General features: G+C 43.8%; 1 protein-coding gene across 1 annotated transcript in view; it reads right to left on the reverse strand.

Moving 5' to 3' along the window:
* Positions 1–4,599: 4,599 nt before the first annotated feature.
* Positions 4,600–24,067, reverse strand: part of GAS7 (growth arrest-specific 7) — a 52,137-nt gene continuing 32,669 nt past the window's right edge. The window contains exons 6-13 of the mRNA XM_010007414.1: positions 22,538–22,653; positions 17,729–17,803; positions 14,080–14,158; positions 9,981–10,109; positions 7,653–7,776; positions 6,732–6,811; positions 6,221–6,319; positions 4,600–5,196 (exon numbers count right to left, since the gene is read on the reverse strand). Of these exons, the coding sequence (XP_010005716.1) occupies positions 5,083–5,196; positions 6,221–6,319; positions 6,732–6,811; positions 7,653–7,776; positions 9,981–10,109; positions 14,080–14,158; positions 17,729–17,803; positions 22,538–22,653 (816 nt within the window). The 3' untranslated portion in view covers positions 4,600–5,082. The remainder of the gene's footprint in view (positions 5,197–6,220; positions 6,320–6,731; positions 6,812–7,652; positions 7,777–9,980; positions 10,110–14,079; positions 14,159–17,728; positions 17,804–22,537; positions 22,654–24,067) is intronic.

The raw sequence follows: 24,067 nt of genomic DNA on the forward strand, positions 1-24,067 counted from the left end.
CATAACAGGGATTTCCATCTGACTTCCACTGTCAGTGCAATATTTTAACATTTTTTAAAAAATAAATTAAACCTTTCTCTAAAGATCCCAGAGTCAAATAATGAAACAACATTCACGTAAATGAACTGATGTGAAGAACAAACGTGAGTTACAGATTTAAGTAAATCTGGAGCAGCTTGGAAATCTGAGAATTAAACCTTTTTGGATGTTGCTCTATGGAAGCAACAGGAATCTTACCAGTAATGGGAGAAGATTCACTTGGCCCATGTGGTAAAGGACTCATTGCCTTCAGCTCATTCACTCCAACAGGAATCAGCCAACAGCACTGGATCCAGAATGAGTTCTGTTAGGAAAGAAGACCTTAGAGGAAGACTTCCAACCAACAAGGACTCTCTGTTGAGTAAACTGTGCCAGGAGGTGGCTTTGAAGACAGAGGTGTGCTGGTATGGATGATGAATAAAATCCTCTAATTCTGTAGGGCACCTGAGCTTACAGGTGGTAAGCACCTCTCCAGCTCTGCCACTGGAGTCAGGACACCCAACAGATTCAAAGCTGTGGGAAATCATTAAGCCATTGAGCTCGGACAAGAGCCAAAAGTCTGGCTGAAGCAGAGATCACCAGGGAGCCAGAGGATCGCAAAGGATGAGTATGTGACAGCATCACTTGGACAGAGGGAGCTCTGCAGGAGCAGCAGACTCCTAAAACACAGGCAGCTTCAAGAAAGACTTGGGCAAGCAGAGCTACCAGGCAAGAACCAGAGGCAAATCCCCACTAATTGTATCTCTTGAGGTGAAAGCAACAGCACTAATGGAAACTCACCTTCTGCTCTGTGACCACAGAGCTGTATGAAGATGTAAGTCTTGTTGCTCAACAAGACTGCTACCTGTAGTGACTAAAATACTAAGAACTTCCATCAAATATGTGAGCCCACCTGCCAGATCAAAGGAGGTGACCCTTAAGCTCAGTACCTATGGAGGCAAGAGACTTTGCTATTCCTATGAATCAGTTTCATTGCAACATGATCATTGTTTTCACATTTTAACAAAACAAAGCTTTATCTTGGCTCTGGAGAAGATACTTGTGAGGAAAATCTGGGTTCAGAAGCATTTCTGCAACTCAGTGAAAGGTGAACAGAGCAATGCTGAAACTCCTGAAATCACCTTGTTGGGAAGAATACAAGGCCAGGTGTCCACCTTCCATTTTAAAAACGTGCCACTTCCTCCTTTGAAGATACTGTCTATTCAGAAGCAGAAGAGCTCCAGCATTCCCTGACCTGTAAAGGCATCACACTATCCAGGATTCATCAGGCAGGAAAGTGACTGAGCCAGGAACACTGATCCCAGTGTCTGCAGTGCTGTATCACAAGGACTATCATCTTTTGCAGGAAATCAACTGGAAACTGTCTACAAGCAACAGCAAAACTTCTCTAGTTGTGGAGGAAGCATCTCACCCATTGCAGAGCAGCCCCACACAAGAGTTTGCTGGGCCTGGCAAGATGAAGATCCCAGCTCCAAAAGTGCTCTCCTCAGATTATTGAAATTAAAAAGAGATACAGACCCCATGTCAAGAGAACTATTGCTCTGTGCAGCTCACACATTCCTGCAACATTTCAAATGGATGATAAACTAGTAGTAGGAAAACTGTCTGGGGAAAGAAAAAAGGGAGGGGGGAATTATCAGAAAATGCAACTAAGAATTGAGAGCATCTTAAATACACTTTAGTAGAGGAACCAAAATATATTTCAGTCCTCAGAGAAACCTGTGCTAATAGACATTATTTCCTGTCCAAAATAAGATAAAATTAACACCTTTAAAGAAAAAGAAAGTGCAATTTGAACAGATTATTTTCTAAGGAAAGTACTGTATAAAGTGCACAACTAGCATGATTTTGCAAGGGAAACAAGAATGGGGTGAGGTGTCATCAAGACTGCTCATTTTAATTTACAATTTACATTTTAATTTAGATTACAGGGATTGACCTGCCATGCAGCTCTTTAAGTACTCCAGTTACTTTTGGCCACTGACTTTTTGAAACCTCACCCTGTACCTGTGGTTTAAAGAAAAAAAACACAGAAAAAATAAATGCCTGTTCACAAATATGCTCCAAAGTGCATGGTAGAAATAGGAAAATAAACACAGGTATGCAAAATATAAAAGAAACAGGACAGAGAATGAATCAATGGAAGACTGAAAAAGAGAGATCATAATGAAATTTCCCTGCTTGAGCAGCAGAAGAGTCTGGAGAGGATTATCTACCCAGAGCTACACGAGGCTGAGGCAAACCATGTTCCATTTGTATTGCAGTGGTTTTTCTGGGAACTGAGGAGAGGCTCCCACAAGAGTGTGCTGGATGCTTGAGCACTGGAAATAAAAGAGTAGTCACAAAGTCAGATGTGTGAAGTGGAAGAGCAGCACAGGAGGTGTCACACCAAGACAATGATGCAGTGGTTGTGCCACAGCACCTGCCAACACACAAAGGGTTATAAAGGTTGATGGTGCAATAGAGAAGTGGGTGGTGGAGGAATTTGCAAGACAGAAATGAGTCTATACTGGTAAAGAGATGGCTGGGAAAAAGGGAACAATAGGAAAATGCAACAGAATTCAGTTTGAAATGACAAACCAGAAAAACAATCACTGCAGCAATATTAAAAATGCATTTCAGAGAAGACTTCTGTGTGTGTCAGACTGTATTTGTTAAGGGGAATTATCAATGATCTGGATGAGGGGATTGAGAGCACCCTCAGTAAGTCTGCAGATTACACCAAACTGGGGGGAGTGTTGATCTGCCTGAGGGTAGGAGACTCTGCAGAGGATCTAGACAGGCTGGATTGATGGGCTGAGATCAATTGTATGAGGTTCAACAAGGCCACATGCTGGGTCCTGCACTTGGGTCACAACAACCCCAGGCAACGCTCCAGGCTTGGGGAAGAGGGGCTGGAAAGTGCCCAGAGGAAAAGGACCTGGGGGTGTTGATTGACAGTGGCTGAATATGAGCCAGGGTGTGCCCAGGTGGCCAAGAAGGCCACCAGCATCCTGGCTTGTACCAGCACTGGGGTGGCCAGCAGGAGCAGGGCAGGGATCATCCCCCTGTGCTGGGCACTGGGGAGGGGGCACCTGGAATCCTGGGGTCAGTTCTGGGCCCTCATGACAAGAAGGACATGGAGGGGCTGGAGAGTATCCAGGGAAGGGCAGGGGAGCTGGGGAAGGGGCTGGAGCACAAGTGTGAGCAGGAGCAGCTGAGGAAGCTGGGGGTGTCCAGCCTGGAGACAAGGAGGTGAGGGGAGACCTGTTGGCTCTGCAGCTGCCTGAGAGGAGGTTGGAGCCAGGGGGGTTGGTCTCTGCTCCCCAGGAACAAGGGATGGGACAAGAGGGAAAGGGCTCAAGTTGTGTCAGAGGAGGATTAGATTGGATATTGGGAACAATTTCTTCACCAAAAGGATTGTCAGCCCTGGCACAGGCTTCCCAGGGAGGTGGTGGAGTCACCATCCCTGGATGTGGAGATGAGGACATGGGTTAGTGGTGGCCTTGGCAGTGCTGGCTTAATGGTTGGTCCTGATTATCTTACAGGTCTTTTCTAATCAAAACTAATTCTATGATTCTATGAATACTCTCAGTGATCTAATCACAGCATTTTGAGGCAGATGAACAAAAACCTAGAATAGCAGTAGAACAAAAGAAGGATGCAATGTTGATGCTGAGGCAAAAAGAATAGTAACATAAAATGGAGTAAAACTGTGGATCAAATGAAATAATATGGTTTGGGAACCTTTAGGTAACAACACAGTAAACACTGAGAAAAGGCCACAGTGGTGAGAATCAAGGTTTCTGTTGGATCTAAAGAAATCTTGGCACAGTATGAAATGCTGAAAAATATATTAACAGTAACACTGCATAATCAATCAGAAATAATAGCAGGAGAAGGAAATGAATCCCTTTTCAAAACCAGTCTCCAAACCCATAACACTGTGTGCCAAGAGCAGTGCTGAATTTTTGGTAGTTTGTGGTAATGGCAACAAAATAAAAACCTCAGGAGAAGAACCTGATGGTGACGAAGTGCTGGGCACCTACCTCTACATTTAATGAAATGTAGCATCACAGATTCATGGCACCTTTGAACATCAGGCTCTAAAAAGATAAACCCCACAATTCAGCCCAACAAACTGGGTAATTAAAGATATCTAAAGGCTGTGATATTCACCTGAAGGAACCAACATAAGACAATAAACCTGGATCTCAAACAAAACACTAGCAGACTGTCTTTAAGGGGATTCTGTGAGAAAACATCTTGCATAAGCAGGAAAGGTTTTGAACATATCATTTATTTCTATAACCTCTTTCTGTCATTGAGGGCACTCAGACAGGTCATGAGGTAGGTAGAAGCACAACCAAGTCTTTCCTGATAAACAACGGTGATGGTTACACCTTCAACCCTATTGATTGGCCTAGAACAGGAATCTTGATGATAATGGGTTTATGTATCCCTGAGAGGGAGTATAAAACAGGAAGAACAGGAGTCTTCCCCATAGATTTTGGGAGAATTGTGTTGTGTAATAAATGTGTCTGTAGAACATTGCTGAGAGATAAGCATGTTTTATAGATGGGGGAGCCAGGAAAGTTAATTGACTTGCCTGTGGCCATGAAAGCAGTCAGTGACAGACCCGGGATTCATGATCAGGACTTCCTTGCCTCCTGCATCATGTTCAAACAGTTACCTACTTGCTGGCCAGAGGCTCACTGCATGGTTGTTCTAACATACTGTATAAAGATAGTCATGCAAGGGATGTAGCACAAAGTCACTGAAGAACAGAGCTCTCTCTGTACCAGAAAGCAGGTTTCTTCTGGAAGCTGCGTGCAATTGGGAACCTCTGGTGGGAAGCACACATCTGGTTTCTTCACCCTGGAATGTCTGGTGCTTAAGGCTTAGCACAATGAGGACTAAATGTAACAGAGATAGCCTGTACAGGCATAAATTACAAGGTGTCTGGCAGTGAAACAACCTTTTCCCTGTACTCTTCTGACCCTTAAAAAACAAACATTAGCCTGGTTAAGTCAGTGGACTCATCACATACAACTATAGATCAGTCTATATTTCCATGTCCACAGGTCGGATATCTCCAGTTTTGTGTTCTTTTACCCACAGTTCCCTGTCTTTGGCAGGATCCACTTTCCGAAGCAACTGATCCACGAGCTCTACTGTCTAAAACAAACAGAAGAATCAAAATGTCAAGGGTGCATTTCAAACAGGGACAGTCATTGTTCTGAAGTGACCAGCAGCTACAGGCACGTCTACATTGCATTTGAAGACAAGTGAGAGCTGCACATAGGCAAGACCTGGTGGACAACAGGCAGCTCTGAATGTGAAGCCTCACAGGGGAAAGCAGAGGAGGGACAGACTTTTAACATCAAGCACTTACAGGTTTCCTGTGCCAGGCATTGGCCAGTCAGACTCTGACTCCTGTCCAGCCTGAGTCTGGCCCTGCAGTGCTGAGGAGCAGGTGTGGGCAGCCCTCTCATGGAGCTGCCTCTGAGGTAGGGACCTCTCTGGGAACAGCCAGAGTCTGGGTGCCATCCCAGCTGGTTAGCAAGCTCCCACCTAGTTCACTGAGGTCACAGAGTGTGTTTAATTTCCATTTATGTGCCACTGCACAGATATGAAAGACATATACCAGTGCATGGTACTTATCTATGTATATGTGTGCGCCTTTTGTGCAACTGTATAGAATTCAATTACTTAATTGGTAATTAACTCTAATAGACACTGAGAGAGAAAGGCTGGACAGTGTGTCCCTCATCCTCAAGTGCCTCCTTTCCACTGCACATGCCTCTTACTTTAGTGTCTGAGGATCAGCCAGTCTTATAATAAGAATAAAATATATATACTCCCTTCCCCAACAGTGAAACTATTCACCATCTTCCTTAGTAGGAAGAGATGGCCTGAAAGGGCAGTGCATGATGCTGGTAGAGCTCATAATGGCTCATGCTGGCCAAGTGTCAATCAATTCATTGTGGTCATTGCTGTGATCCAGCAGGGTGAGATGCTCAGAGAGTCCTGGAGGAGCAGGACAGGAGGTGGCAGCAAGTTGCTGCTGCAGGCTGACAAGCTGAACACAGAGACTTTTCACCTCTCCTTTTGACAGAGGTTAGTCAGACCAGGGCAGGTCACGTGCTGCTCAGCTGAAGTGCAGCAAAGACCAAAGGGACTGAACAAAAAGCAGACTTACACTTTGGTTGAACATGTCTGTCTCGTGCCTCAGCTGGGTGTACTGGCAAAGGTGCTGCCGGATCATCTCTACCCTCTCAACCTCTAACCTCTCAAGCTCCTAGACACAAAAGAAAAACAAGTCCATATTTTTTTTTGGAAGCTGAGATTGAAGGCCCAGAGAAAGAATGACACACAAAAGGTTGTCAGTCAGAGTGACACTATCCCAGAGTCATACTTTGGAGCTGAACTCTGTGGTTGTACATCCCTCTGATTTGCAGAGAATCAGAGACAGCAAGCAACAGAATTCACAGCAGCCCAACAACAGAAAACAAGGTTCAATGCCTTTTGCAAAGAAACAAATATTTCTTCCTTCTCCTTGTGATAGGAGTTTTTTTTAGAACTGAGAACAGAGAATATTATCAGGCAGTTTTTCCCATTGCTTTCCATTGTAACTAGCTATGAGTCAGGAATGTTGCACACTCTTACAATCTTGCAGTATTACCCATGTAAGATCTTACACAGGTACATACCAGAGTGGTGGTCACCATTTCCTCAAACCACTTGGACTGGGCTTGATTGTAAAGATCCACACAGCGCATCAGGTCGTCTCCTGAAAAGCTCAAGACAGCAACACATTAGTCCTCCCCAGCCAGTGTTGTGGAGCTTAGAAGGAAAAAGCAGTTCAGGTTCTGTAGGCAGACCCAGAGGGTTTGAAGGTCAGCCCTGGTGAAGAGGAAGGCAGTTCTGTGACACTGAATTTGTTAAGTGCACCAAAATTTCAACAAAATATACACAGTCCATGTGTGGTAAAAGGTACTAACAGAGCTGCAAATACCAGCTTGTAGATCTCAAGGGTGACAGTTCCTGATGGATCCTGTAGAAGCCATTTGAGCCTCTGTCAAACATGCAGAGGTCACATCAAATAGCTGTGTCCTCAGTACAGCATATCACACACTACTACATCCTCAGTATTTCTTGAACAGAAATAATTATTATCACCAAGCAGTGGTGGAAAAAAGACACAAAGTTCACTTTAAAGGAAAATCCCAGCAACAGGGAGCATAAGAGGCAACCACATAGTTGTGAGTGACTGTGATTTAGGAAAGAAGAAAGGAAAAAACTATGATTGAAGGAAGAAAGATCCTCAGCTGAGCTTCTTTGAATCTGACCTTGAAAGTTTTACTTGTAGTTACCTCAGCATATTTTCACAAGACAGAAGGACAATTCACCCTCCTTTTACTTTCTCACCCTTGTTATCAAAATCATAATTTTTGACGTCTGACTTGGAAAAACCAGGCTTGTTTCTTTAGAGAATTCAATACCAAAGAGATTTGTGGCACAGTTCACTTTGACTTGTAGCTACAGTATTAGAAACCCAGCAAGAGGGGGGTGGACAGGCAGCTGCACCCCACAGTGCTCCTGTGGGGTGTGCTCAGCCCCACCAGACTCACCTGCCTGCGTGGACTTCCGTCTCGCCTTCTTTATCTCCTCTTCTGTCTTGTTGCTGAGCTTCACCTCTAGCTGCTGTGTTTTCATTTCCAGATCCTTCTGTCTCTCTGTCAAGGCTTTCCGGGCCTTGGAGTAATTAAAGAAGAGTCACATGTTTTAGAGGAAAAGAGCTGCCAGCTGCTTTCAGCCATCTATGACTCCCTCACACAAGTATTTGTCAGTAAGAAGCCAGGGACTCTGCATAAAATTGGGTCCTAACTGGGATTTGAGTTCTTTGGTCACCATGTGGCATTCAATGAAGTGTCCTACCACTGTAGACGAGTTGTCACCAACCCACCACAAAAGCACCTGAACTCTTAGATCCTTAGAAAGACACAGCAGAAAAGGCATCATCAGACTTCCATGTTTCTTAGTAACGTTCTCACTTTTTTTCTAGAAGGGCAGATGACGCTTCTTTGAAATGTCTTAACCAGCATCACCAAGATGCTTCTTGTATTTGCTTTTCTTAGGATCTAAACTGTTAAAATAATTTCAAGTATCCTACAACATTTATTTTTAAGTACCTTCTGGATTTGATAGACACCACCAGACACTGACAACAGGATCTTCTAGACATATTTCAGAAAAGCTAATTCAGGTTCATGACAGCAGCACTTTGTACAGTAGAAATAAGGAACCTAATACCTGGTTACAATTGATTATTTAAATTACTTTAAAGTTCTTCAGGCTTTTAAAACCTGATTTGTCAGTATCACAACTGAACTAATACAGGGAAATTAGTAAGTGTCTTAACAAACAAACATCATTACCATGTGTCTGTCACCTCATTTGCTGAGGTTGTCTAAATATATAAAATAAAGATAACTTGTTTGTAAGGACTTGTTATGATAAAAAAATCAGTATGGTTTGGGTTGGAAGGGACCTTAAAGATCATTTAGATCCAACCCCCCTGCATGGGCAGGGACACCTCCCACCAGCCCAGGCTGCTCCAAGCCCCATCCAACCTGCCCTTCAACACTGCCAGGGATGGGGCAGCCACAGCTTCCCTGGGCAACCTGGGCCAGGCTCTCACCACCCTCACAGGAAAGAGTTTCTTCCTAATATCTCACCTCTATCTCTCCTCTTCCAGTTTTAATCTGTCCCCCCTCATCCCATCCCTCCCTGCCCTTGTCCCAAGTCCCTCCCCAGCTTTCCTGGAGCCCCTTCAGGCCCTGGAAGGTGCTCTCAGGTCTCCCTGGAGCCTTCTCTACTCCAGGCTCAACACTCCAACTCTCCCAGCCTGTCTCCAGAGCAGAGCTGCTCCAGCTCTCCCATCACTTCAACTATTTCCATGAGCAGTTTCCCAGCCCCTGTGCTGGACTGGGCAGCTGGCAGGGGGAGCTGCAGGAAAGCAACTGGAGAACAGCTGCTGCTGTCTCAGGCACCCTGCAGACACAGCTTTTCCCTTTTTTGTTCCTTCTTCTCAAGGCTATTCTAATCCATCATTTTCAATACCTGCACTGAGGACTGTGTTTCTTTGCAGAGATGACTGTGAAGAACTCGCTGGTTGGCAGAAAAGTGCCTTCATACATACAGTGCAATAACCTCATGTATTCTGCAACAATTCTGGCCAATGGTGAACTTTCTCAAGTGCACTCTCATCTTTAATGAAAGCCCAAACAACCTTTTGGATTGACTCAGCATGGTACCTTCCTTTCCAGCTTATACCCACAAGCAAACCAGGTAAGAACAGCATTTGACATAAGCGAGGCAGCTAGGGACAGGTCTCCTGCTTCCTGCTAAGCATGTTTTGTGGGTGTCACTCTGCTCCAATCACAACCTGAGCTACCTACTGGACTAGAGTGCTGCTGCTGCTCTTTGAGTTTTTTCAGGTGAGGATGTTTGCTGGGAAGTGCGGCAAATGGCAACAGGGAGAGGGGCTGTTACTGTAACCTCGCCCAGCTGCTGTCGGCCAATGCAGGAGAGGATGCAGAGCCAGGTGAGCCTTCAACAGGACCCTGCTGCTATTCTAAGGCAAGGTTTAATTAAATTTTGAGGGCAACAGATGTGCATCTGGAATTCACATGAGCAAGAACCATTTTCATCAAATGCATTAGAAATACACTGTCCCAAAAGCCAGTTCAGCAGTGTTAGCTCTGCCCGTATCCCCAGCTTCCCCAATCTCAGCTAACAACACCTGGGACCCAGCAAAGCAAAACTAACAACAGAAAGCACTCAGCAAAAACCTTTAAGGTCCTTCGTGGCAGAACAGAAACTTTTCACAGAGCAGCTGCTTTTCTGTCCAAAACAGAAGTGTCTTATAAACTCTCCAGATTGTTCTCTGATCCCACCTTTTCAACTGCTGCGTAGCGACTGGCCAAGTGTTTCCGTAGGTCTGTGATGTGGTGGTCACACTTCTTCATGTCTTTCTTAAAGTTCTCTCTGAAGTTAAGCAGGGGTTTCTCTACCTCACTCTGAAGCTGGTAATGAAAACAAAGGAAGAAGTGGCAATGAGGAGCCAGGCAGTAATCCCTGGCTGTTCTGTTGAGCAGAGCTCAGGACAGAGAGGAAATAACACACACCTTGTCACACAACAACACGTCTCTTCCCCAAGAGAGCTCTGGGAGATGCTGCTGCCAAACTCAGCTCTTCACAGGAGAGCTCTGTTAAGGGAATATTTACTGAAGGAAGCAAAAGGACATAACTTCTCTTCCTCTCTCCCTGTTAAATCATCTCTCTCTTCTTGCACATTAAGATCAAACTTCAGGAAATACCCAGAGCACTACTTGAGGTGCTCTGATTCTCACCTAACTGACTCAACTTGGTTAAAAAAACCCAAACTGCATAAACTAAAGCTGCTAACCCTGACTGCAACTTCTCTCTGTCAAGTATAAGGGAAACCTTACACTGAGCCCAAAGAGAAACATGAGTGTTTAGTTGAAACTCTTCAAGGAGGGGCAAGAAACCACTGAAATGAACTCAGGAGAGATCCACCAAGACTGCACGTGTTTACCTCTTCCAAGCAGGACTTGGCAGCCAGTAATACCCAACTCTGATAAGAGTTCTTATAATACTATTCTTTGACCTCCTGATACACAGTTTTGACATCTAGGAAATGTGCTCTGAAGGAATAATACAGACATTTCACCTCCCCAGAAGCAGCAAATACTTCTTGTCTGTTTTCCATCCTGAGGGGATGCTGCCCTCCATCAATGCAGGTGAGTTGGGTCCACAATCACCTAACATGGCCCAGAGTGGAGCAGTATCAAATAGTCCCTGAAAGCAAGTATTTCTGGCCTGTCTCCAGTGCTATTTTAATGGAGAAGGAAACTTCACTCAAGCTCAGTTCAGGCTTTTAATGGGGAGAGGCTACAAAGACAGTCAAGGCCCTACAGCACACATCCTGGAGAGGTTAAACAAGCAAAAGCAGAGCTTGTTTAGGCAGATGAAGACTGGCACCATAGTGATCTAATATGGCCTGCAGCTAGCTGAAGGTCAGATGCAAGGGTAACAGAGCCAAATTCCTCAACAGCCAATTGAGCTTTGGGAGGTTCACAATGAATGTAATTTAAAATAAAATAATCACCTGAATGACAGATGGGCACTAGAACAGGTTGACCAGAGAGGTCATGAAATCTCTGTCCCTAGACATATTCAAGATTCTGCTAGACAAAGATGTAGCTGACTTGAACCACTGATGGTAATGAGGTGCTCTGACTGGGGCACAGGAGCACTGGAAAATACTGGACAATATTTTTATGACAGTGTCATCAGGATGGCCTCACACAAGCTAATAAGGACAAGCTCTCTTGAGAACAGAAGTAAAAACTGATAGCTGTGCCAGGAACATTGTCAATGCTCAATAGAACAGAAACTGTAACAGAAAGAAGTTCAGGATGGCTTCAGTGAACTCCAGGGGCAACAGTTCACAATTGACAGATCTGTGTCCAGCTGAGTTTGAAGTAGCTAAAGTGTCTGTGTGCCATTCAGACTGCTTGCTCCATTAATACATGGACTAACCTGGGTAAAATGCCCAGCATGAGTCAATCATCCTCAGTAGAAGAAGTGGCAACCTGACTCACCTGACATAAGCAAGTGTTCCTCTGAAAACCCTTATAAAAATCAGCAGAGCCAGGGCCACACCAAACAGGAGAGCTGGTTTTCACTGGTCATTCCTCTTGCCTAATAGAAAGTTATTTGTTTATTTCCAATGGTTTATAATGGGATGGGAAATCCTGAGATCCTCACAGAGATGGGAAATGCATCACCAGGAGGCTCAAAATGAAAACAAGGCAACTGCTCTGTCCAGCTTTGTGTTCTGGGAGTCAAAGAGGCAGACTTCTCAGTGAAGGCAGTCATCTTTCCTTCAGCATCATTATCCTGTTTGAACTTCCATCTTGCAAGAGGTACCATAAGCTATAGACTCATGTATGAATGACCCAGGCTTTTAAATATATATATATATATATAAATATAGTGTTGTCCAGATTTATTCCTTTTTCTTTTCTTTGTGCTTGATGTTCTTGCTACAGAACTTTCAAATGCAATTGATGGAAAAAACAAACTGCTTTCCTAAGATGGAGGGCTTTTAAATATATATATATATATATATAAATATAGTTGTCCAGATTTATTCCTTTTTCTTTTCTTTGTGCTTGATGTTCTTGCTACAGAACTTTCAAATGCAATTGATGGAAAAAACAAACTGCTTTCCTAAGATGGAGAGATTCAAAGCACCAGTGGATTCAGACCCATCACTGGTTGAGATGTGACAAAGGACTGGAAATCTCAGTCAGTCTGCTAAAAGAGTTTATCAGGTATAAGACAAAGACCCTGCATCTCTGTACCAGTATGGTAGAGACTTAGGCAGAAAGACAGGCACAGGGTAGTTAGATGCTGCAGAAACTACACAGCTGAATGATCAGAAAACATACTTCAGAAATTCCTCTCATTTCTATTTTTCCCTTTGCTCTGTCAGCACCATTTCCAGAATGGCTGGTAACACACCATCATATCCAGGCTAATCCACCATGTCTTCAGCTAGTACAACACGTGTGCATCTTCCAGCAGAACTCACCTCCTAGAGCTCAGTGAGGGCTAATAAGACAGCTGGAGAAGAGCTCAGTGCCATGATGACCTTCTTGAAGGACCCATCCTGTGCACGAATCTGCAGCTGCCATGCCAGTCTGCACAGGCATTAGTAGTGCCATAATACTTTATGTTCTGAGTGCCACAAGAGTGCTGTCACCTTCTCTGATCTGTTCATGACCCCCAATATAACAGTGCCATGAAGGACTGTCACAGATGTTGTCCAACCACTTCATGGTGTTTATGTTTGAACGTTCTTGGGGTGCTCTGCACTGTATCAACTCCTTTGTGCCAGCACTGACTGGCTTGGTTCAACTATCAACAAGAAATCTAATTACTGCATATAAGAATAAGATCTCTGAAAGTAATTGCAATAATCAATATATTCAGAATCATACCCTGTTGTTAAAAGAATGCTGGAACTAGGAACTCCCAAAGCAGGTATGGGAACAGTGGGGAGAGTTTAGAGGATGCCATGGAGCTTCAGTGCAGGGTTTAAAGTAAAATAATGCAAGAGCCCCTATACATTGCCTGCCTACATGCACACAACACTCCAGGGTGCATTTCTTCCTCTTGGAAAACAATATGAGAGGACAATGGGGAGCAAAAAGTATTTAAATAATTACAGCCCTGAAGTAGAAGTTCGAAGCAGAGAAGCAGGTTACCAAGGCAGCAGCTGGTTGCCTGAGTAACCTCTGCATAATCACTCACAAACAGTGCAGAGCTATAATTTTCCTCCAGAACATGGCTGTTGTGCTGAGGTATCTGCCACTGTACTGAACTTGATCACCCACAGGGGCTACCACAATGTAACAGGATGCAGGAGTGTCACATATGTGGGAAGAACCAGATAACTACTATAATTTGTACAAGAAATCACCTTGGGCATCACTTCAGAGAAGATCCAAAAATAACATGAAGTAAGTTCCCAGTGCACTTTTCAGAAAGGCTAATGATCTGAAGAAGTCAGAGTCCTGGTTCCCTTCTTTCCAGACAGATTTGGTAGATTCTTGTTGGGAAGTCAAATGTTATTTTTTATTTTTTCCTCTAGAGCAGTAATTTGTATGAGCTCTGCCTAAATTTACTTGAACAGGCTGGAACTCAGAGCCCTAGGTGAATAATATCTAGAATCATTTTTCCATGTTTTTTTGTGAAAAATGAAGGCTAGACTTGTTTTAACTTAATAATCTAGTAGATTAACAAACTATGATTTTGGCAGGAAGAATGGAGAGAGTTCCCACACGTTTGTACACCTTCTAAATTCGTACCACATATGTGTGTATTTTCCACACTAACAAGCACTGAAGGAAGCTCCTCATCAATGACAGGGCAAAAATCTTTGCAAAAGGAAGAACTATTTACCTTAGAAGAAAATTTGAGATGAACCTCTGCTTCATCAGCTAGACTCTTCTTTAGCTGAGCCCAAGCCTCTCCTAGTGTGCTGAAAGAACACAGAGCGACAGTGATCAATGCTCTGTCTCCTGCACATCCACCCAGAGGTGTCAGGAAGTGTCAAACAGATGGGGTACAGTGCTCTGTACCTTACCCTGCTCAGCAAAATCACAGAAAACTGATAGCAGAAATCTAAGATAAATGATCTCTGTGACCAAAGCAGAATTATATTGGCATCGTATGCAGTAGATCTTTAAAAATCCTGTTCATAATGAGCTCCAGTTACAGAGATGCCAGTTTCCAGAAGCAAGATCCTTCAGTATCTTATCCTTACCCATAACAAAGCTTTTCCTTTCTAATCTTTAAACTAAATTTTCACCAATGAAGTTTTCCTACTGTCTCTTCTACTTTACATCCTGCTTTTAGTGAACAGATTATTCTACTTGGAGAAGCCTTTCAGTATTTGAAAATTACCAAGCCTTTTCTCCACCTTCTTTTCCCTTCAGACATATTTTCTAGACACTGAGAGTTCAGGTACAATCCTCCAGACTCTCTCCAAAAGCCTAGATTCCTCTTAATGTGTCATAACCAAAACTACACCATCTTCCAGCAGAGAGGCCTTCCAGTTGCTGAACTGGTAACATATTATTTCATGTCAGCCACTCTTTCTTCTACATATCTCAGGATGATTGCTTTTTTAGACAACAGCCTGAAGTTGTTGATGAATAAGCTTGTGATTCACTCCAGCCAGATCCTTCTCCCACAAACTCTTATGTAAGCATATCTTTCACATCCTGTGAAAGTATAAAACCTGCTACTTTGTCCTCATTGCAAGGCATCTTAATTTTTTCAGTTCACTTACTTTGCTTAACAAAGTAATTCTGAATAGCATCTTGTCTCCAAATTGCACACACCATCCCTCCTAGCTTTGTCTCATCTGTGATCACAGTCAACCCATCATTTATTCTAAAAATTAGTAATAAAAGCATTGAAAAAAAATCTGGACTGAAGACAAACATGACAGGATCTCTCACTCCATAGCTGCTTTCTGTGCTTTACTTTTTGTAAGTAGTGGGTATGATTTCTTGCCTAGCTTTGCACCTCAGGCTTCATTTAGGCCACACTTCTCTTGCCTGCCTACAAGGATCTCCCATTGCAAAAAGCTGTACTAAACCAAGAGCTATGATGCTGACTTCTGTTATGCCATCACCAGAGGGATTCAGGTTGGTTTGACATTGTTTGTTCTGTTATGCATCCACAATAATTGCTCATCATCTTAGTTTTCTGCCGAGTGCTTCTAGAAAGCTTGATGGTTTTATTCTACCACTTTGCACAGGTTATATAAAGCTCACTGATCTACAATTTCCTGGCTCCTTCCCTCTCCCACCTCCTTTTCAAAGATAGTCAGTCATATTTGTCCCTTCCTGGTAGCCTGAAAAATTACCTTCCAGCTGCAATTTCAAAATGATGACCTGTAATTTCTGACATGGCTCCAATGAGTTGAGTCTTCAAGTGTGTTAATCGCAGATAAACAACCTGAGACTCTTTATCACCTACGTAAGTGCTCCCAGTTCTTCTCCTTCCCTAGTCCCATCCTGAGGTCCCCTCCCACTGTCCAGTTCTCACTAGTACTATATTATCTGACCTATTTAAGTAAAGAAGACATTTGAGCCTGCTGAGCATCTTCAGCATCTCTTACTCAAACACAGTGACTGAGGTGACCACAGACTGTATCCCCTGTGTACATGCAGCAGCACTGTATTCACAGAAACTTGGGAGAGAACCATCCCAATACCACAAACTGGTCCCATCTCATCAACATCATGTCCCACTTACATATTTGATGGTGGGTTTTCTTACCACCAGAGGACCCTAGAGGTACAGCTCATACTTTGTGTTAATTTCATAGACTGCTGGAGAGCAAAGCTGGAAAACACTCTGAGGGATATGAAACCTGCAGTGGTAACTGGTGTGTTCAGAGCAGTTCATGAGATTCCCCAACTCACACCTTCTCAGAAACGAGAGGAAGACCCTGGTGAATGTTTACTTTGAGTGTGCTATGCTGCACTCACCCTTTTTGGTTCCTTCAGACTCTCCTGTTTGCCGCTCCTCCTCACATCTTTAAATGGAATTATTTCCTTTCTGGGGCCTCACTATTAACCAGGATCTTCTCACTAGCCTCTTCTTAGACCTAGCCAATTTGACCACCACAGCACCTTCCATTCCCTCATCTTGACACATCTCCAGGCAGTGCCACTGGGCAGTGTTCCTAGCTCCCTGCACTCCGCTTCGTGTCCCCTTCCCTGCCTTCTCACAGTTTTTATGCTTTGATCCTCATTCCCTCTCTTTTCATCTACTCTCCCCTACTTTCCTTCCCCTTCATTTTTTCAAGCATCCCCCCCTTCTCCTACTGGGGGTAGGAGAAAGTGGGAGGAGGATGTGGTAGAAAGTGGTTTTAGCTTTGCTAGGAGCAGGTTAACACCCATGCCTAAAGGGGAAAGAAGAACAGAAACCATTATCAATGCAGGTGCTTGGAGAATAACAGCCTAGTTCAGCCTCTTGCCATTTCTGTCCTTGCCTGCTGGAAGCTGAGCAAACACCTCCTCACTCCGCTTCGTGTCCCCTTCCGTTCCTTCAACATGTTTTTATGCTTTGATCCTCATTCCCTCTCTTTTCATCTACTCTCCCCTACTTTCCTTCCCCTTCATTTTTTCAAGCATCCCCCCCTTCTCCTACTGGGGGTAGGAGAAAGTGGGAGGAGGATGTGGTAGAAAGTGGTTTTAGCTTTGCTAGGAGCAGGTTAACACCCATGCCTAAAGGGGAAAGAAGAACAGAAACCATTATCAATGCAGGTGCTTGGAGAATAACAGCCTAGTTCAGCCTCTTGCCATTTCTGTCCTTGCCTGCTGGAAGCTGAGCAAACACCTCCTGGAGCTTCACTGTCAGCAGAAACAACATAGTGTGCCAGAACTAGGGTGAGGGCAGGCAATTCCCACCTTGGATTGCAGTGCTTAAGAGGGTTTATGTTGAAACAGATCAAGTAAAAAACTTCTGATCCTTCAGGAGTGGTGTCTTTTCATTATTACTGAAGAATTACAGTCTAGTCTGAAGTGCATTGCCTCAGAGCTCCTTCATAACTTCCAAAGTGTGAACATGCTGTAAATAAGGGACAACCTGCTGTTTTTCATGAAGGGTCAGGCCCAAGATGAGAAGAAACTTCTATCTCCTTCTATCTGTGCTGCTCCAATTCTACTCGCCTGACTTTATGGGTCCACTATCAGCTGTATATGTATTCCATATATTATTCCATATTCAAAGTAATTTAGTACTTATCCATGCTAATCCCTAAAGGAACTAGTGCTGGCTAGAACAAGGACAGCATAACCACATTATTGAAAATGCAAGATTTCATACAGATATTCCTAAAAATTTACCATTAACATCTCCAGAAGAAAAACATTCCAAACTGATTCTATCTTCCCCAACATGCCCAGGATGCCAAGTTGAATAAACTTCTCCTCAATGGGAGAGCTCAGGAAAAATACATGTACTTGTGTGGGAGGAATGCCTGTTATGTTAAAATTCTTGTCTTCTGCAGAAGTCACAAAGATACACTTACCCTTCTTCCTGAGCAGCCAAAGAATTCTGAGACAGCTTGGACAGGTTCTTAGCATATTCCTCCTCAATCTTTATCCTACACTCATACACACACACACAGAAAATAAAAAGACAGCAGTAAGTAAGCTTTAAGGCAGAAACCCACACACATAATTTAAAGAAATTCTCTGCATTTTAACAGATCTTGCCACAGGAATTTTCCTTTCTGTCTCCAGGGCTTGGCAGCACCAGTTTCAGGATCCATCTCTCCCCTCCATATGCTAAAAATGCAATGGCAAGAGCAGGGATTATGCAGGACAGCATGTGTGATAAAATTAGAAGGAAAAGCTACAGTTTCTGGAGAGCAAATAACAAGGACAAAGTGTTTCTGCTGTGCAACATGGACTGTCTGCTAAACTGGGCTCACTTCAGAAGCACATGTTTCAGTCTGCTGCAAAACGTGAGGCTGGAAATCCTTGAAGCAAAGATGAAGGAACACAGTGATAACAGGAGAAATCCAACTGAGGTTTGGGGAGCTGGGCTGCATATCCCTGGGGACACCAAATGCTTCCTGCTCCCCACTACAGACACTACACCTGAGGAAGATGTGGCAGGAGCTTCTGTGATGGACACAAGGTGGTGCAGCCCCTGCCCCTTCACCCATCCCACCCACTGCCTGGTCCTTCTCTCCATTCACCTGGCAGCACCAGAGCAGGACCAGGATCTGAGCCTGCCAGTGGTGGGGGTGCAGAAGAGGGACCCTGTTGGCACAGAACCACCATGGGTTGCAGGGAGAACAAGTGTAGCTGTTCAGTGAGGGCACAAGGGTAAATGCTGAGTGCACAGCAGGGAGGGAGGGAGCAGCTGCTGGTTCAGAGGTGATGTGCATCACACCTGAAACCCATCTCCAGCTCTCCTGAGCTCTTCTAGTGAAACATTTGCAAGGCACACATGATCCCAACAAGGGCAAACATCTGGCTATTCAGTGGTCTTCAAACCAGCTTCCTCATGAGAGCATCTCCAGCAGAGCTAAGTGGCACCAGGTGGAGCAACTCCTGATTCTGTGCTGTGTACAAGTAGGGGAAAAAACCTGGTTTGAAATCCATTTCCCTCTGGTGAGAAGACAGAAGGTGTCTGCTGCCATCAGTGCCTGTGCATGCATGGCACTCTAAATGCAAAGTCATTGGCTTCAGTGGAAGTTCTGCTCACCAGTCCCAGCCTTGGCCCAGGCTCTGGAATTCCAAATGTTACCTGTAGTGCAGGTGGATGGCACTACTAACAGGGCAGACTGCCCTGGCAAGGAGGAATAACAATAAAAAATAGCAATAAAAAGGCAAACTGTTTATTCCTTAAAAGCTCCAATTATAAGACATAAATTGTTCCATCTCAGCTTGGTGTCCTCTCATCATCTGTGGCCAAAACACCTTTAACACCTCTAAAAAAGCTAAAAAAACCAAGATGAAGATATACCTCAAAAAGGGAAAAAAAATATGCCTTCTGGCCCTGGCTGATGGAACACCCTGCAAACTCTGGGTGGTGGTGACTGTGAAACACCAACACACCAGTACACAGGGACTCCTGAGCCTTGTGAGCCCATGTCCAGAAGCCCCCACAGCTGCTTCACAGTTACTCCAGCTTCACACCTAAAAAGCCCTGTTTCTTGTTTCCACTAACTTGTTTAAAACCTTCCTGTTTAGTCAGAAGCATTGCAGATGATAAGTGCATTTTTGACCTATACTGTCTTGACTTGAGTTCTAGTTTTTTAAAGTACTTTGTGTGTCCACACTCAAATACTTTCAGTCACACTACATTATAACGGAAGAAGGTGAAAGAGAGAGCTATGAGGGGAGGCAAAGATGATCTGATGTGACTGCCATGCAGGAAGAAACTAAATAGGTTAAGACAACACAGGGAATATAAAGAAAAGGTAATAGAGGAGATCTGACAGACAACTCCACAACTGTCACTGCCTGAAGGCAGAGACTATGAGTCTTTTTACAGTATTTCTCCAGATTAGGAGGCAACAATGAAATAAGCAGACAACAGAAACACAATTACTTTTCCTGTAGTGCATACATTGCAGAAGTCAGCCACAAACTGTTGCAGCAGTCAAAAATACAAAAATACTCAAAAGGATCAGACAAATAGTGGAAGATGTTTAAAAGTATCTGCTGAACATGGCAGATCTAAGGCAACCACTCTGGGCTCTGGAAACCCCCAAACTTCTGGTTGTTGGAAGCTGGGAGGACAAAGTGTCTCGTGCTCTTTCCTCTTACACACTCAGTACAGATATGGTCAGATGAAAACCAGTGGGCTAGACAGACCCTCCACAGCCAGTCTCCTATTTGTGTTTCTTTTCATGTAGCTGAAGAATCATTTACGATTTCTAAGCATAGCTCAGGTCAATTAAAAAGTGAGTGGCCAAAAGCCTAAGACAGTGCTCTTTTGCTAATAAAAACACTACTTCTTATACTTGGAGAGACTGATGCTATTCAGGGCAGTCTGCAGATTTTCTTGGCTGTTTTGGAGTGCTCACTTGAATGCAAATGCTGGACCATGTTTCCCCTTCTCACTTCAAGTAATTCTTTCCTACTTTTACACCCACATTCTTGATCTTTCGGTTCAGTCAATTTACTAATTATTTTCCCCTCTTTCTTGAGGTTTCTCTTATTAAAATTCAAAGTCTGTATTATAACTCTACCTTTGTCAACAAGAACTGAATGAACACATAATTGCTTAGCCTAAGAGTGCTGTTCACAAGTAGCTCTCATAAAAGCATCTACTTGATAAACTAAATTTCAGTTAGTTTATTTTATGAAGAGATCTAGCTACTGTGTCTATTCTCAGCTTCCTATTGAAAGCTATTTTTATCAGCTGTCTGAACTTCACACCCAGAAGGCTGGTTGTACAGATGGAGAGAATTTTTCTGAACAAGAAAATCCCTAGGTAAATGTGATCTTGTATTGCCCAAGCCACCTGATGGACATCAAGAAAACTTTCTCAATATTTCTTCCCTCTTAGCTGGGGATGTAAAGGTTTCCCTGATGGCCTGAGTTCTCATTTCATAGAATCATAGAAATTCAGGTTGGAAGGGGCTTCAAGGATCATGTGGTTCACCCTTTCTAGTTAATAATATAATTTAAATGAGGTGGCCCAACATTCTGGGTCAAGCTGAGGCTGAAAACCATCCAGTGTAGGGGAGACCACCACCTCCCTTAGGACATTATTCCATGAGTAACCTCTGCAGCTCAATACTGTCCTCATTTTCCACATGGAGCAATCCTGAATCACTTGTTCCAAACAGGAAAAAAAATAAATTAAAAAAATCACCTTTCTATAACTCTCCTCTAGATCCTCTCACACTCAATTCCAAACCTCTTTGGCTTTCAGTACAAAGTGAATCTTTTCTGTCTCTTCTTCTATAATTTGCCTACTTCTTCCTCTGCTGAGGACATGAACATGCCCCTTCCCAGTGTCCTTTCTTGCTCTCTTATTTCATGCCAACCTTCCCTCCCTCTTGAAAGCTGCTTCCTTTTGTTCCTGTCAAATTTCACTACATATTACTTTCTTTGGAGAAGCTTTCATCCTCCTTTCCTAGGCCACAGTTATCAAAATTCTGGGTGTCTTCTCACCTTCTAGCTTAGCAAGACTATTTCTCTATTTTATTCTTCCTTTGCCAGCTGATCCTTTCTTCTACCTCTTGTCACACTTTTCCATGGATCATAGAGGCAACTGTCTCTCAGACTGTCTTAAGTTAAAGGCATTAGGAACCACACACAGATGCCATCTTTATTCCCTATCCCTTGCATTTCTTCACTGCTGCCACATCCCTAATTCTAAAAAAAAAGACAAGAGCAAGAAAGAAAACAAACCACAAATGAAAGCAACTTTCTGCAAGCTCTGCCCAATCCAACTGTCCCCCAAACACCAACACGGGTGCCTGTTTGGTGCCCTGTTCATCACTTCCACCACTGTTGATCAGCACAGCCACCCTGCATCCCACCAACTCAGCAGCAAGCACACACACAGAGTCAACAACAGAGAACAGCAGCTTCTTCAACTTGCCTCCTGGAGAGGACATCCATCAGCATGCTCTGCCTTCCTCCTCAGAGTAAACACAGCTTCTTTCCTATGGGCTGTTCTCAAGTTTTGAGAGTCATCCTCAAGATGATTTACACTGGTTTGGATGCACGACAAGTGATTCCAAATTACAGTGACAGTGCTTATGAGTAATGATGTCACATCATCTCCTGTACATGGCTGAACTGAACATCCATCAACTGCTTGTTTGGTGCTCACTGTCCTTCCCATATCAGCAGAGCAACAGACCATTAATAGCATTCTGGCATTTTCTGGTTAGAGAAATCTGCCTTTAAGACTTGGGGTTCACTCTAAATATCTCTGCATGTGCTTAAGACCCAAGTGATGTCTTTTTACATCTTCCCCTAGGAAGCTGTGCCTGTGCTCCATGTCAACAAAATGCTTCTCTATTTTTTAGACAAAACATTTCCTTCTAAGTATTATCTCTATTCTGTTTTGTCCATGTCTGTTTTTTTCCTGGAATCTCCAGCTTAAAAACCTTCTTGGTTCCCTCTATCTAACTAGACATTCGTGTGCAATGCAGCTGACACAGACACATCAGGAGAGATGAGTGAGACCTGGGGAAGGCTGGAGAGTGTGGATGGACATTAAAGAAATACTAAATAGCCTTGAAGAACAGGTAGCATATCTTTTGTGCAGTTTATGTTACATCATTAATGTATCAAAGGAATATCTAAATCAGGAAAAAACAATAATGCCATAAATAATTTGATAGCAAAGTGCTAATTACCTTTCTCGAACAAACTCTGCCATTTCTTTCTGCATTTGTTTCCCTTTAAGTTGCTTTTGAAGAAGAATTTCAAACCCCGTCACTGTATTGTTCCCTTGTGAATCCTTCTTATCAGCCTGGAAGGAAAAAGAAGTTCAAGAAAAAGATATGGGGATCAAAACCACAGACACACAGTCCCCAGCAGCACAAGCAGCGATGGTGTCCAAAGAGTCCTTGTCTGAGAATACCTGGTGGTCACAGCACCTCAGCCTCTCTCAGAGGAACAGCCCAACATTTTCTTTTTCTCCTCCTCTTACAGCTTTTTTTGTTTTATTAAAAAGAAAGTAGAAGTTTTACACTTATCTTTAGCTAGCATGAGACTATGTTAGGGCCAAAGCAGCAGTCTTGCCTCCCCTCCTGCCCATGGCTTTTTACACCTGATAACCCCCTGGGCTGGATCAGACAAGCAGGAGCCCTGACAGCTCAGGCCTGCACAGGGCAGAAGGGATCCTAGAGCCAGCACAGGAAATTGCTGGGAGAGAGGGGAGGACATTGCTGCTCTGTCCAGGGGCAACATAGCCCTAAACGACCTTGAATAGATTGTGAAGTTCAACCCTGATTTGCACTCAGAAGAATATATCCAGTCTGCACAGGGCTGCTGTAAAGCAGGGTAAACCAGCAACTTGTTCAACAGGTTATTGCCATACATCCCATCTTTCCCTGCTTGCTTCCTGCACAGCTCTTTTCACTCCTTGCTCCACTGAGTTCAAGGTTGCTACAAGGACCAACAGTCTTCTCTCTGCTCTTTTCTCTCTCTCTCTCTCTCTCTCTCCTCTCTCTGCTTTCCCTGATTTCAGAACTTCATTTCCCACTCTCTTTCAACAAACAGGCCTGGAGAACACTTCCCTAAGGACTACAGATTTTGCTCCAAACCCTAATCTGTGCTGCATATTTGCACAAACAGAACTGCCACATTAATCCAAGCAGGAGACTTGTAGGACACCAGGCCAGGCACCACCAGCTTAAAACAATGGGACGAGCAGAGTTGTTCACAGAAGGAGGTGACTCATGGGCAGATCACAGATTACAAGGCTGAATAAGAGGAAAGCCCTGGGAGTGGAGCTATGGGAGGATAAAAGTTTGCAGAAGAAAGGCGGCTTTAAGTGGAGTTAGGCCCAGCCTAAATAGTAAGAACCAAGCAGGGTGAGGACTTCTGTACGACACATGCAAAGAAACCAGCCTGTGCACCACCTCTGATTTATTGCTCCATGGGATCAGAAGACTGGAAGAAACTTTGATGGTTTGGTAACGCGACCATTTGCAAATGTGTCAGCGTGTTTTAGCAAGTTACTGCCATTCGTCCTCACACCAACACTGAGCACGCACGAGGAGAAGCACTGCTGTGCCTCCAACAGCCACATCTTTTTGTAAAACGGAAACACTGCAATAACTGATGACTGAAAACACAATTTAGATTCATAAAATATTCATCCCCACCCCCCAAAAGTGTTCTCCCAGTGGAAGACCTTTTTCTATCAGCCCCACACTTCA

This window comes from Chaetura pelagica, unplaced genomic scaffold (assembly GCF_000747805.2).
Source record: "Chaetura pelagica isolate M959 unplaced genomic scaffold, ChaPel_1.0 scaffold372, whole genome shotgun sequence".
NCBI lineage: Eukaryota > Metazoa > Chordata > Aves > Apodiformes > Apodidae > Chaetura > Chaetura pelagica.